Below are 13711 nucleotides of genomic sequence, written 5' to 3'. Positions count from 1 at the left end.
ACGATTGTGGATATGCCTAAGAAGTTGACCCAATTTAAGGGGCTAAAACGGGGTAGAATATATGATATGAGGATAAGGGGGTAGGAGGCTGCTCTATGTCCTGATCTAGGCAGCACTCTGTCAACTGTGATGCTGGAGGTGTGTCACTGGTTATAGAGGAGAGCCAGTGGATTTAACACTGAGCTGCGGATTTAGAAGAGGGTCCACAGTCACGGTGCATTGATGGTGTCTTGACTGTGAGGTTGTTCGATCAAAAATTGCTCAGGGAAACAGCTGGGGGCTGAGAATGAGGTATGGACTCTTCTTCTCTCAGGCATCAGAGAAGAAAGACTGCTGTAACAGTAAGCCCGGGTTCATACCTATGCGAATTAGAGGTGCGTTTCCGCACCTCTAATTCGCATAGCAGGAGAATGTGACTGGCTCCCTATGGAGCCAGTTCACATATCTCCGGGGCGGCTGTGGTGCGCACTGCACAAAAACGCTGTGCGTCTTTGGCTGCGTTTCAGGGCCAAATTCAGGCATAGAATCGGCCCTGATTCATCCCTGAAACGGGGAACAGGGACGCACAGCGCTCCTGTGCGATCCGCAGCCCGTTGTGGTGTGAACCCGGGCTAAGGGAGAGATGAGGAGAAGCTTCCAAGAAACAAAGTACATCCAGTTATACTTAATCTGTGGTCCAGCAATCTTCTAAACCCCCTTTTCCATTCCAGGGATGAAGCTATCCCCTAAAATCGCTCTGCCTGCTGGTCTCTAACCGTTCTACTGTATTCAGTGCAGAACCATCAACAGGATGGGACATGAGAAGTGCTAGAAGAACCTGTCCACTTTAACCATCCAATTATGTGCGGGGAAGCTAAAATATATAGGACTTGATTTACTAAAAGGGATAGTGAATGTTCAGTATGAATACCCAATCTTGTGCAAGGGGAAAAAAACTTCCTGTTTAGACATGATTAGATGATTAACATGAACACAGCTTCACCTTATTCACTAAGCTTTCAAAAGTAAAGGTACATTTTCGAAAGTGAACAGCCATATGGGAGCTTTTTTTTATCATTTATTGCATAGTTGCAATGAACACAATTTCATTCCTATTATTAAATGAGGCAAACTAAGTGGTAAAGCAAGAATAAGGATGACCCTTCAGCACTTGTAACTTCAGTCAGCAAATATAGCTGTGACAGGTTTCCATTCAGCAACACTGTCAACTCTGTGAATGTGGTTTGTCAGTGAAAAGGTCAATCAGTTTGTTTAGCTAAACTCACTAGCAACATTTTTTTAAACTCTTGAACAAATGGTTCATATAAGAGAGCAACAATTCAACTAAGCTGCATTTCATTAGCTATACTTATCAAACAGTTTTTAGGTTCAATGTAATTTCACTAAAAAAATGATGCCTGATGTAATTCAATTGAACTTTCAGGACACAGACAGTATACAATTGCTGTTTGATTTTCTGTATGTTCCACAAATGCCAACCAATCATTTAAAAAAAAAAGACAGGCAATGAAGCATGATAAACATAGTAATTGGGGTAAACTGATCATTACTGAAAAAAGGGCTTTCTTTGTACCGAAAATGACTTGTAACCAACAGCAACCATTCAGACCATGACAGCTATTCACATAGCATAGCTTTGAACATCAATGCAGTCTTACTGGCTGCCATCTTTGTTTTTTAATTATATAGGAACAAAGGATCTTGATTAAAAATTCAAGTAATATTGGTTTTCTTGTAACAAACCCCACAAAATCCCGTTATTTATTTCAGAGAAGATGCCACAGACTTGGCCAATTCAGTTTGAGCATAAAATGAAATAATGAACTTAGGAAAGGCTACCTTCGGTGGAAACCACCTTTTTAATCAGTTATTCTAGAGCTATGGGCAACTGAAGGTTTCCTGTAAATGTTTGGAAAGGCTTCATTCCTCCTGTCTTCCAAGGTGGCAGTCCAGTCAAATGATCAGATTCTAGCTTTGTAAATATCAGCATGTGACTTTTTATTTAAGCATGAACTTAAAGGTTTTATAAATAAGGATTAATGCAATTTATTCTTTAGATTGATTTTGCATAATTCATGAGTAATGGGATAATACTGGGGTAATACACCCATGTACCTTTTCAACAAAGTTGTTGCTTTGGAACTAGTGTACATCCAGGTGATTGAGAATAGCTCATCTCTTCTCACGCAGGTATTTTGCTATAAGTTATATTCCCTCTAAAAACCTTGCCACAGATTCTACTTTCCTCTTTTCTGTGAGGTATAGTACTCATTGTAAATATTTGCTTTCAGGCAATATATTAAGCTGTTTAATCGTACTAAACCAACAGACACACCTGTTCTTCCTTCCTGTCATAGGCAGATTCCTTTTCTCTATTTGTCCATTCACTCTGCTCCAACTGCAGATGGTCTCTAATGAGCATGTAGGCTTTCTCCTGTTCTTGCTGGGTTAAACACTGCAGTTCCAAGGCTCGCTTCTCTGTCTGTAGTAACTGAAGGCAGGCCTTCAGCTCAGATAGCCCCTTCTGTGGAAGATGATAAATATAACCACATGCAGTGACTGTCTACTAGTCAATTTTTACATTCTCCAATATACAGAAAGAATATTAAGATGGAAACAATACAACAGAAACATTGAATAATTATTGAGTTAGCACAGTATTAAAGTAGATCTAAACACTAGCTGGAGTACTAACACACTGTGGGGGAGATTTACTAAAACTGGTGCACTCAGAATTTGGTGCAGCTGTGTATGATAGCAAATCAGCTTCTATCTGTAGCTTGTTCAATTAAGCTTTGGAAATAAAACCTGGATACTGATTGGTTTCTAGGAAGAGCTACACCAGATTTTGCAGTTTTAGTAAATAAAATAATGTTTTGCCTTTGCAAAGCTGCCAGTAATGTCCACCAGGAAAGCATGTGACAGGTTGACAACAAAGGAACAAAACTTTCAGCCTATACCAGGAAGTGCTTGAGCAAGTAAATTCATTGCTGGATCACCTGGTATTATTTAAATAAAAATGGCAGATTTATTGTGCAGGCTAATGAGAAGCAGGTACATGAAGGTCTCTGTAGTGATTGTGTTGCTGACAATGTGTTGTCAGCAGCAGGAACGACCACGTGACATGGTCCTAAATGATGAGGAAAAATATAAATAAAGGAAAATGAAAAAGGGATTCATATTTATGTATGCAGATTTAGGAATGTGACAATAATTTTACCATGACTTTGCACATTTTTCCATTTTTTAATTTTTGATTTTTGACAATTACAAAACTAGTTGTATGACTTGTACAATACTAGATGCTTCCAAACCATGTTAAAAATTGTACTGAATGAACGCCACCTGAATCTCAGGCAGCTTTAAGGATTTGCAGTTTGATGTCTAAGGTGAATTGCTTTTTACATTACCCAGATTCACCTTGCTTGTTTTAATGAAAGGTTTCTACTAAGAGAGACAATAGGGTTAACACACTTTTAATAAGGAACATTTCTTTACCTTAGTATCCATCAATTCCTGCAATATCCGTGGTCTGCCAGGTTTCTCTGGCAAGTGTGGTGAAGCTTCCACAGAGACCTTGATGGCATCATCAACCTTAGCCTTGATTATATCTGCACAATGAGCAACTTCCCTTCTATGTGAAGTATCAATAGCCAGGTGTTCCAACACTGTAACAGATGACAGGTCCCACTTAAGAGACTGGATATAATCTTTTAGCATCTTTTCATCTTCTTCAGTAAGCCAAGGAGCATAAGGCCTAGAAGAAATTAGGCAAAGGACAAAATTGAATTCTTCCACTCAAATATGTAACTGTGGACCTGCTGCATTCATATGTAGTGGTCTTCAGTGGGACACCTTTACATGGACTATGGGATAGCATTCTGTTTGTATACAGAACATGTATGTACTCTGTAAGGGAATATGTTCCCTAATTTTAATTCACTTACTACCAGCCTTACAAGTTTGTTTTAGAAGAGAGGTAAAAGGCAAAGAGCTAAAAGCAGAAGGCCAGTGCCAGGTTACCAGTGAAGAACAACAGTGATCTGCATAGTTTCTAGGTAATCTGTCTAATTGCTACTCTTCCCTCAAAGCAGCCTTCCAACTTTTTTTCACATGGACATCAATTTGCAGTCCAATTTGGCCTAAAAATAGCCAGAGCAGGCAATTATCATGTCTCAGGCTGGATTCACACCTATGCATTTTTAGTGCTTTTTGCATTTTGCAGATTTGCACTACAGAACGTGTTCCATAGTAAACCATGTTAAATGGACTGTAGTGCAAATCTGCAAAATGCAAAAAGCACCAAAAATGCATAGGTGTGAATCCAGCCTAAGGCTGGATTCACACCTATGCATGTTGCTTTTGAGCGTTTTTGGAGGTTTTTTTTTCATGGTTGCCACGTTTTTGAGCAGTGTTTTTGCGGCGTTTTTGCCGCGATTTGCGTTTTGCGTTTTTTTTTTTACAGTTTTTTTTACAGTCTTAAAAAAAATAAAAAAATAAAAAAACGGCAAAAACGCACCAAAAACGCATCACATCAAAAACGCTGCAAAAACGGTGCACTTGCGTTTTTGATGCTTGTCCATTGAATTCGATTACATGCAAAACGCTGCATTTTGCATGAAAAAAAGTCCCTGACCCTTTCCAAAAATGCAGAGAAACAAAAAGGCATTGATGTGAACATGTTCCATAGGAAGCCATGTTAAAAAATTCCCGTGCATTTCTGCAAAATGCAAAATGCATCAAAAAACGCGCTAGTGTGAATGGAGCCTTAGGGTACAATATAATGAGTCTATGCTTTGCCCAGAGCAAGATTGGCCCAGCTCAGATAATTTAGTCCTTACAATCTTTTGCAAACTACTGTTACTGTAGATTAGGTTCTCTAAGCGGTCTTTTGCTGAAAGGTGCATTTCTCGGTAGCTTAATCTCTGATCAATTCCTCTTTTAATGTTCTATAATTCAAGATTTTGTTAGACCTTTAAACCTGGTCACATTACTGTCAGTTGTTTCTCTCACTTCTTGAGTAGGTTGTCTAAACATCAAAAGTTTTTTTTTTTTCCTTGGCCAAAACTGCGCACTTAGTCTGCTTATGCAGTAGCTGTATTGTTATCTGAATCTTGCCCTATTCCTTCCAGGGTTTCAAATATGTCCTGAACCAGATGCAACAGAAAAGCTCTCTTTTGTACAGGCACTATTACTTAATTTGCTACAACATAGCATAAAAACCTTTTTATTCCACTTGTCCTGGCTTTGTAAATGAACAGTAAGTCTGGATCGAAATTCAGGAGGTTCAGTAAGGACTGCCAGAATTTCGATCTATGTAAGGGCAGGGTGGTTATACAGAAGTCAATCTACCAATCGACTTCTGTACAACCACCCTGTTAGAAAATTTCCTCTCGTTCAGAGCCGCCAGCAACAGCCAGTAGCTCTTTTCAGTGTATTCTGATGGTGCGGAAGTCTTTTTTTTTTGTTCCACACACTGGTTGAACAAAAAAAATCTGAATCATCTATGAGCTGCCTAAGACCTCTAGAAAGACCAAATGTTCATACTTTTAGCAGATATAAAAATTTAGTTATCAAGATCACCGATATGTACTGTATGACTCAGATAACTAAACCAAGCCAATCAGGTGAAATTCCCAACTGAACCACACTTTGCGCAAACTGGGATAAGGCATGTCAGTGTAACAATTTTTGCTGCTTACTTTTTAGTTCATTGCTAGCCATGCGGTACTATGCTCTCACGTAATCCATACCATAATTTTACTTTGCCCACCTCTGTGGTTGTAGGTAGCTATTTACTTTAGAGACTACCAATATTTAATAATTCCATTATTTACAAAATCCATGCAAACATGACATAACAACACCTCTTGTAATCTAATTTACATGTTTGCATTTAGAAAAGCTATAAGAAATAATATGAATGCACATATAAAAATAAATGATGCATTAGGACCAGAACCATACATAATAAATGTTACTACGTTTTGTATTTTGTTAAAGTGGTTGGCTCAACGTTTTTTAGCTTCATGCATTCTATGCCCTATTTCTAACCAGCGATGTGCATGAGAGCCTCCGCTCTCCTGGGTCTCTTCCTCCTCACTGACTGAGACAGCAGTGGTAGCCATTGGCTCCCATTACTATCAATCACAGCCAGTGAGCCAATGAGGATGGGGGGGAGGGGCGAGGCAGAGCCATGCTCTGTGTGTAAATAGACACAGTGGCTTGGGAGCGCACACAAGCTGCTTGCTATGAGGGCACTAGGCAGGAGGGAGGAGCCAGGAGTGCTGGTGGGGGACCCAAGAAGAGGAGGATCGGGGCAGCTTTGTGCAAAACCATTATACAGAGCAGGTAAGTATAACATGTTTGTATAAAAAAAAAAAAAATTGAAAAAACAAACCTTTAATGTCACTTTAAGTGAACAATTTACAGTAGCTACCTATTACCTGTATATCGCTTTGTCCTCTGTGCTTCTTTTTTCCAATTCTAGATTAGGACCTTCTCTCCAGAAACTCTTCCTTATCTCCATCATGAACAGCTTAGTTTTTATTTCCAAGTCTTTTGGTAGCAGGTTCCAACCTTTATGCAAAAGGAAAAAACATAAATAAGTCTCCTATGATCCAATATTTTCTCAGGCAAAGGAACTTAACCAACTATTTGCACAAATATTGGAGATTGCAACAAAAGAAGTGTTCTTACGCATATGATTTTCAGCATCCTGTTCAGACTGTCAAGTTAAAGTGGTTCTTTTCCACTGTCTTTTTCTTCTCACAGAATGTTTGTGCAGCAGCGCCATTGGCTCCTGCTGTTGTCAGTCAAGTCCTGTGAGCAGAGAGCAGGGGTGGGACCAAAACGGGATATAAGTGTCTATAGACACACACAGCCCAACTCGGGAGCAAGCCTACATATCTGCCCAATGGCAAGCCGCTTGTTATTTGGGGTAGGCACAGAAAAAGAGGAGCAGAGAGCGCTGACAGGAGACCCCAGCAGAGGAGGTTTGGAACGCTCAGTGCAATACTATTACACAGAGCAGGTGAATAGAAAAATGATATTTTTTACTTTTTGTTATAAAAAAAATCCAATAAACTCAATTTTAGTCATACATTTAGGCCAAAATGTATTCGGCCACATGTCTTTGGTAAAAAAAATGTCAATAAGCGTATATTTATTGGTTTGCGCAAAAGTTATAGCGTCTACAAGCTAGGGTACATTTTCTGGAATTTACACAGCTTTTAGTTTATGACTGCCTATGTCATTTCTTGAGGTGCTAAAATGGCAGGGCAGTACAAAACCCCCCCAAATGACCCCATTTTGGAATGTAGACACCCCAAGGAAATTGCTTGCTGAGAGGCATGTTGAGCCCATTGAATATTAATTTTTTTTGTCCCAAGTGATTGAATAATGACAAAAAAAAAATTACAAAAAGTTGTCACTAAATGTTATATTGCTCACACAGGCCATGGGCATATGTGGAATTGCACCCCAAAATACATTCAGCTGCTTCTCCTGAGTACAGGGATACCACATGTGTGGGACTTTTTGGGAGCCTAGCCGCATACAGGGCCCCGAAAACCAATCACCGCCTTCAAGATTTCTAAGGGCGTACATTTGTGATTTCACTCCTCACTACCTATCACAGTTTTGAAGGCCATAAAATGCCCAGATGGCACAACCCCCCCCCAAATGACCCCATTTTGGAAAGTAGACACCCCAAGCTATTTGCTGAGAGGCATGTTGAGTCCTTGGAATATTTTATATTTTGACACAAGTTGCGGGAAAGTGACAATTTTTTTTTTTTGCACAAAGTTGTCACTAAATGATATATTGCTCACACAGGCCATGGACATATGTGGAATTGCACCCCAAAATACATTTAGCTGCTTCTCCTGAGTATGAGGATACCACATGTGTGGGACTTTTTGGGAGCCTAGCTGCGTACAGGGCCCCGAAAACCAATCACCGCCTTCAGGATTTCTAAGGGTGTAAATTTTTGATTTCACTCTTCACTGCCTATCACAGTTTCGGAGGCCATGGAATGCCCAGGTGGCACAAAACCCCCCAAATGACCCCATTTTGGAAAGTAGACACCCCAAGCTATTTGCTGAGAGGCATGGTGAGTATTTTGCAGCTCTCATTTGTTTTTGAAAATGAAGAAAGACAAGAAAAAAACTTTTTTTTTTTTTTCTTTTTTCAATTTTCAAAACTTTGTGACAAAAAGTGAGGTCTGCAAAATACTCACTATACGTCTCAGCAAATAGCTTGGGGTGTCTACTTTCCAAAATGGGGTCATTTGGGGGGGTTTTATGCCACCTGGGCATTCCATGGCCTCCGAAACTGTGATAGGCAGTGAAGAGTGAAATCAAAAATTTACGCCCTTAGAAAGCCTGAAGGCGGTGCTTGGTTTTCGGGGTCCCGTACGCGGCTAGGCTCCCAAAAAGTCTCACACATGTGGTATCCCCGTACTCAGGAGAAGCAACAGAATGTATTTTGGGGTGTAATTTCACATATTCCCATGGCATGTTTGAGCAATATATCATTTAGTGACAACTTTGTGCAAAAAAAAAAAAAAAAAATTGTCTCTTTCCCGCAACTTGTGTCACAATATAAAATATTCCATGGACTCGACATGCCTCTCAGCAAATAGCTTGGGGTGTCTACTTTCCAAAATGGGGTCATTCGGGGGGGTTTTGAACTGTCCTGGCATTTTATGCACAACATTTAGAAGCTTATGTCACACATCACCCACTCTTCTAACCACTTGAAGACAAAGCCCTTTCTGACACTTTTTGTTTACATGAAAAAATTATTTTTTTTTTGCAAGAAAATTACTTTGAACCCCCAAACATTATATATTTTTTTAAAGCAAATGCCCTACAGATTAAAATGGTGGGTGTTTCATTTTTTTTTCACACAGTATTTGCGCAGCGATTTTTCAAACGCATTTTTGGGGGAATAAACACACTTTTTAAAATTTTAATGCACTAAAACACACTATATTGCCCAAATGTTTGATGAAATAAAAAAGATGATCTTAGGCCGAGTACATGAATACCAAACATGACATGCTTTAAAATTGCGCACAAACATGCAGTGGCGACAAACTAAATACATTTTTAAAAGCCTTTAAAAGCCTTTACAGGTTACCACTTTAGATTTACAGAGGATGTCTACTGCTAAAATTACTGCCCTCGATCTGACGTTCGTGGTGACACCTCACATGCATGGTGCAATTGCTGTTTACATTTGACGCCAGACCGACGCTTGGGTTCGCCTTTGCGCAAGAGCAGGGGGGGGGGGACAGGGGTGCTTTTTTTTTTTTTTTATTTATTATTTTTTTGCTTTTTTATCTTATTTTTAAACTGTTCCTTTCATTATTTTTTTTTTAAATCATTTTTGTTATCTCAGGAAATGTAAATGATAGCAATAGGTAGTGACAGGTACTCTTTTTTGAAAAAATTGGGGTCTATTAGACCCTAGATCTCTCCTCTGCCCTCAAAGCATCTGACCACACCAAGATTGGTGTGATAAAATGCTTTCCCAATTTCCCAATGGCGCTGTTTACATCCGGCGAAATCTAAGTCATGAAATGCTCGTAGATTCTGGTTTCTTAGGCCATAGAGATGTTTGGAGCCACTCTGGTCTCTGATCAGCTCTATAGTCAGCTGGCTGAATCACCGGCTGCATTCTCAGGTTCCCTGTTGAGACAGGAGAGCCAGAGAAAAACACAGAAAACGGTGGGGGGGGGACATTCCCTCCCACTGCTTGTAAAAGCAGTCTAGAGGCTAATTAGCCGCTAGGATTGCTTTTACATGAAAGCCGACCGCTGGCTGAAAAGAATGATACCAAGATGATACCTAAACCTGCAGGCATAATTCTGGTATAACCACTCAAAGTCGTGAATGGCGTACCTGAAGACAAAAAAATGGTTAACAATAAAACACAGTAAACGGTAAAGTATAAAAAATTTCATACCTGAAAAGTAAACATGATAAAACATAACAACAATAAAACATTGCAGAATAGAATACAGTAAAAAAGAGCAGAACAATAGAGAGAGAATAGAGAGAGAGAGAACAATAAAACAACAACTATTTTTTTTAAATTTTATATATATATATTTTTTTTTACACTTTTTTTTGTAACTAACTTTTATAACTGTAACCGGTTCCAGGTTCGGGTCTCTCAAAATGCGATGGCATCTTGGGAGACCCTGTGAAAGTGTGCCTAGTCTGTGCAATGCTGTACCCTACGCTAATACTCAACTAGTGAATGGTAGCGTTCAAAAAATTCACCAACGCAAAGACCAGGATTGTCAGGACAGGAGGGACAATAATAGCGGGTGTCACGCCTATATCCGCGCTTGCTGCAGAAACAACATCTTTTTTGGGGGGTTTGTTGGGTAGGGGTACTCGGGAGGACATAAAAATGCCTCTCATGCAGCCGACTGCATTTGGTTGGGGATGTGAATGGGGGAAGTACGGGTGCTGCAGAAGTGGTGGGTTCCCAATTAGGATTGGCGAATGCAGCAGGAAGGGCATTATGGGCACGACGGGCCTGTGTTTGTCTTCTTCTTGGTGGCAGCGGGACACTACTTGTACTTGCCACCTCACCAACTTGAACTGCACTTATGGGACTCGCCACGTCACCAAGTGTTACTGCAGGGCTGGTTTGACTACGACTGGTGTGTACTAGGCCGCTGGTGCTTGCCAGTTCAACAAAACGCTACCAAAAAAACTGTTAGGGATCGCAGGGATCAGGCCTGACTCTGCGAACGCTGCAGTTATGCGTTTAGTGTTTTGTAAGTGACAGTGATCGATCGATACTGCACTTGGGTGGGCTGGGCTGGGCCGGGCGGAGTGGCAAAACACAGGTGCTAGCAGGTATCTGGGCTGATCCCGCTAACATTGCGTTTTTGGGAACCCTAAACTGCTGGGGATGCTAGTATAGATCTGATCGGATCAGATATTGATCCGTCCAGATACTATACCACTAAGGGAGGTGTACGGTGCGTGCGTGGGTGTTAGCGGTACTGGCGCTAACCTGACGCTGCCTGGGGCTGGTGCTTGCCAGTTCACCAAAATGCTACCAAAAAAACTGTTAGCAATCGCAGGGATCAGGCCTGACTCTGCGAATGCTGCAGTTATGTGTTTAGTGTTTTGTAAGTGTCAGTGATCGATCGATACTGCACTTGGGTGGGCTGGGCTGGGCCGGGCGGAGGGGCAAAATGCAGGTGCTAGCAGGTATCTGGGCTGATCCCGCTAACACTGCGTTTTTGGGAACCCTAATCTGCTGGGGACGCTAGTATAGATCTGATCGGATCAGATATTGATCCGTACAGATACTATACCACTAAGGGAGGCGTATGCTGCGTGCGTGGGTGTTAGCGGTACTGGCGCTAATCTGACGCTGCGTGGGGCGACGCATATCACCGCCGGGCGATCAGGGGGCTAAACCTTTATTCGGTAATAAACGGCGGGTGCCCTGACACTATAAAAAATAAACGAACTAACCAGCGTCACCCGTAACAGTTATACGGTGATCAGTGGTGAAAGGGTTAACTAGGGGGCAATCAAGGGGTTAAAACATTTATTCAGTAGTATATGGGGGTCCCTGTCGCTATAAAACGCTGACGGTGAACCTAAATATTTACCTCCCTAACTAGCATCACCAGCGACACTAATACAGCGATCAGAAAAATTATCGCTTAGCGACACTGGCGACGGGGGGTGATAAAGGGGTTAAAACTTTATTAGGGGGGTTAGGGGGGTACCCTAGACCTAAAGGGGGCTAACAGTAACTGTCCCACCACACTAACTGTCACAAACTGACACCATGCAGTAATCAAAAAAAAAAAAAAACTGCTTGGTGTCAGTGTGACAGGGGGGGAGAGGGGTGATTGGGGGTGATCGGGGGGTAAAGGGGGGTGTATTGTGTGCCTGGCATGTTCTACTGTGTGTGTGTAGTGTTTTCACTCACAGTGCAGTCTTCTCTCCTCGGCGTCGGAACGGAAAATACCGAGCCGAGGAGAGATGACATAATTTCCTTTGCTGCTGTTTAGCATACAGCAGCAGAGGAATGATCTGATTGGCCGGCGGCGAGGCGGGGGCCACGAATGGATGGTCTCCCCCTCACCTCCGATCGCTGCTGGACAAAAGCGGACCACCTCAGGCACCGGGGGGGGGGTCCAATCGGACCCCCCGCCCGTGGGAGGCAGATCACGTATATGTACGTGATTCTGCCTGCCCGTGCCACCTTGCTGACGTACATCGGCGTGAGGCGGTCCTTAAGTGGTTAATGTACACACAGCACCCCATATTGACAGAAAAACACAGAATTGTTGACATTTTTGCAGATTTATTAAAAAGGAAAAACTGAAATATCACATGGTCCTAAGTATTCAGACCCTTTGCTATGACACTCATATATTTAACTCAGGTGCTGTCCATTTCTTCTGATCATCCTTGAGATGGTTCTACACCTTCATTTGAGTCCAGCTGTTTGATTATACTGATTGGACTTGATTAGGAAAGCCACATACCTGTCTATATAAGACCTTACAGCTCACAGTGCATGTGAGAGCAAATGAGAATCATGAGGTAAAAGGAACTGCCTGAAGAGCTCAGAGACAGAATTATGGCAAGGCACAGATCTGACCAAGGTTACACAAAAATTTCTGCTGCACTTAACCACTTGCCGACCGCCTCACGACGATGTACGTCGGCAGAATGGCACGGGCAGGCAGAATCATGTACCTGTATGTGATCTGCCTCCCGCGGGCGGGGGGTCCAATTGGACCCCCCCGGTGCCAGGGGCGGCCGGCATTTGTTCCCTGGCGCTCAGAGGTGAGGGGGAGGCCATCCATTCGTAGCCACCCCTTCGCGATCGCTCCCGGCTAATGAGATCATTCCTCTGTAATGTAAACAGAGGCAGAGGAAGTGATGCTCGAGCTGTTTTTTTTCGTTCCGGTGCCGAGGAGAGTAGACATCAATGTGAGTTTGCACAACACTACACTTACAGTAGAACACGCAGGCACACTTTTCACCCCCCGATCACCCCCCTGTACCCCCTGTCACAGTGACACCAATAGCAGTTTTTTTTTTTGCATTGGTGTCAGTTTGTGACAGTTATAAGTGTTAGGGCAGTTAGGGTTAGCCCCCTGTAGGTCTGGGGTACCTCCCTTTAGGTCCAGGATACCCCCCTAACCCCCCTAATAAAAGGTTAACCCCTTGATCACCCCCCATCGCCAGTGTCACTAAGCGATCGTTTTTCTGATCGCTGTATTAGTGTCACTGGTGACGCTAGTTGGGGAGGTAAGTATATAGGTTCGCCGTCAGCGTTTTATAGCGACAGGGACCCCCATATACTACCTACTAAAGGTTTTAAACCCCTGATTACCCCTAGTTAACCCTTTCACCAGCGATCACCGTATAAGTGTTACAGGTGACGCTGGTTAGTTCGTTTGTTTTTTATAGTTTATTATAGTTTTAGGGCACCCGCCGTTTATTACCTTATAAAGGTTTAACCCCCTAATTGCCCGGCGGTGATATAAGTTACGTTTTTAGGGTCAGATAAGGTCTGCGTTGCCCCAGGCAGCGTCAGGTTAGCGCCAGTACCGCTAACACCCACGCACGCAGCATACACCTCCCTTAGTGCTATAGTATCTGAACAGATCAATATCTGATCTAATCAGATCTATACTAGCATCCCCAGC

General features: G+C 42.2%; 1 protein-coding gene across 5 annotated transcripts in view; it reads right to left on the bottom strand.

The window, feature by feature from the left end:
* The window catches only part of USHBP1 (USH1 protein network component harmonin binding protein 1), a 227914-nt gene that overhangs the window by 44899 nt on the left and 169304 nt on the right, over positions 1-13711 (bottom strand). For all 5 annotated transcript variants that reach the window (XM_073593094.1, XM_073593111.1, XM_073593120.1 and 2 more), the window contains 3 exons: positions 6447-6579; positions 3499-3757; positions 2336-2524 (listed from right to left, as the gene is read on the bottom strand). In XM_073593094.1, the coding sequence (XP_073449195.1) occupies positions 2336-2524; positions 3499-3757; positions 6447-6579 (581 nt within the window). The remainder of the gene's footprint in view (positions 1-2335; positions 2525-3498; positions 3758-6446; positions 6580-13711) is intronic.

This window comes from Aquarana catesbeiana, linkage group LG01 (assembly GCF_042186555.1).
Source record: "Aquarana catesbeiana isolate 2022-GZ linkage group LG01, ASM4218655v1, whole genome shotgun sequence".
Taxonomy (NCBI): Eukaryota; Metazoa; Chordata; class Amphibia; order Anura; family Ranidae; genus Aquarana; species Aquarana catesbeiana.
The sequence above is the reverse complement of the archived record's forward strand: the minus strand, read 5'-3'. Positions and strand labels throughout refer to the sequence as shown.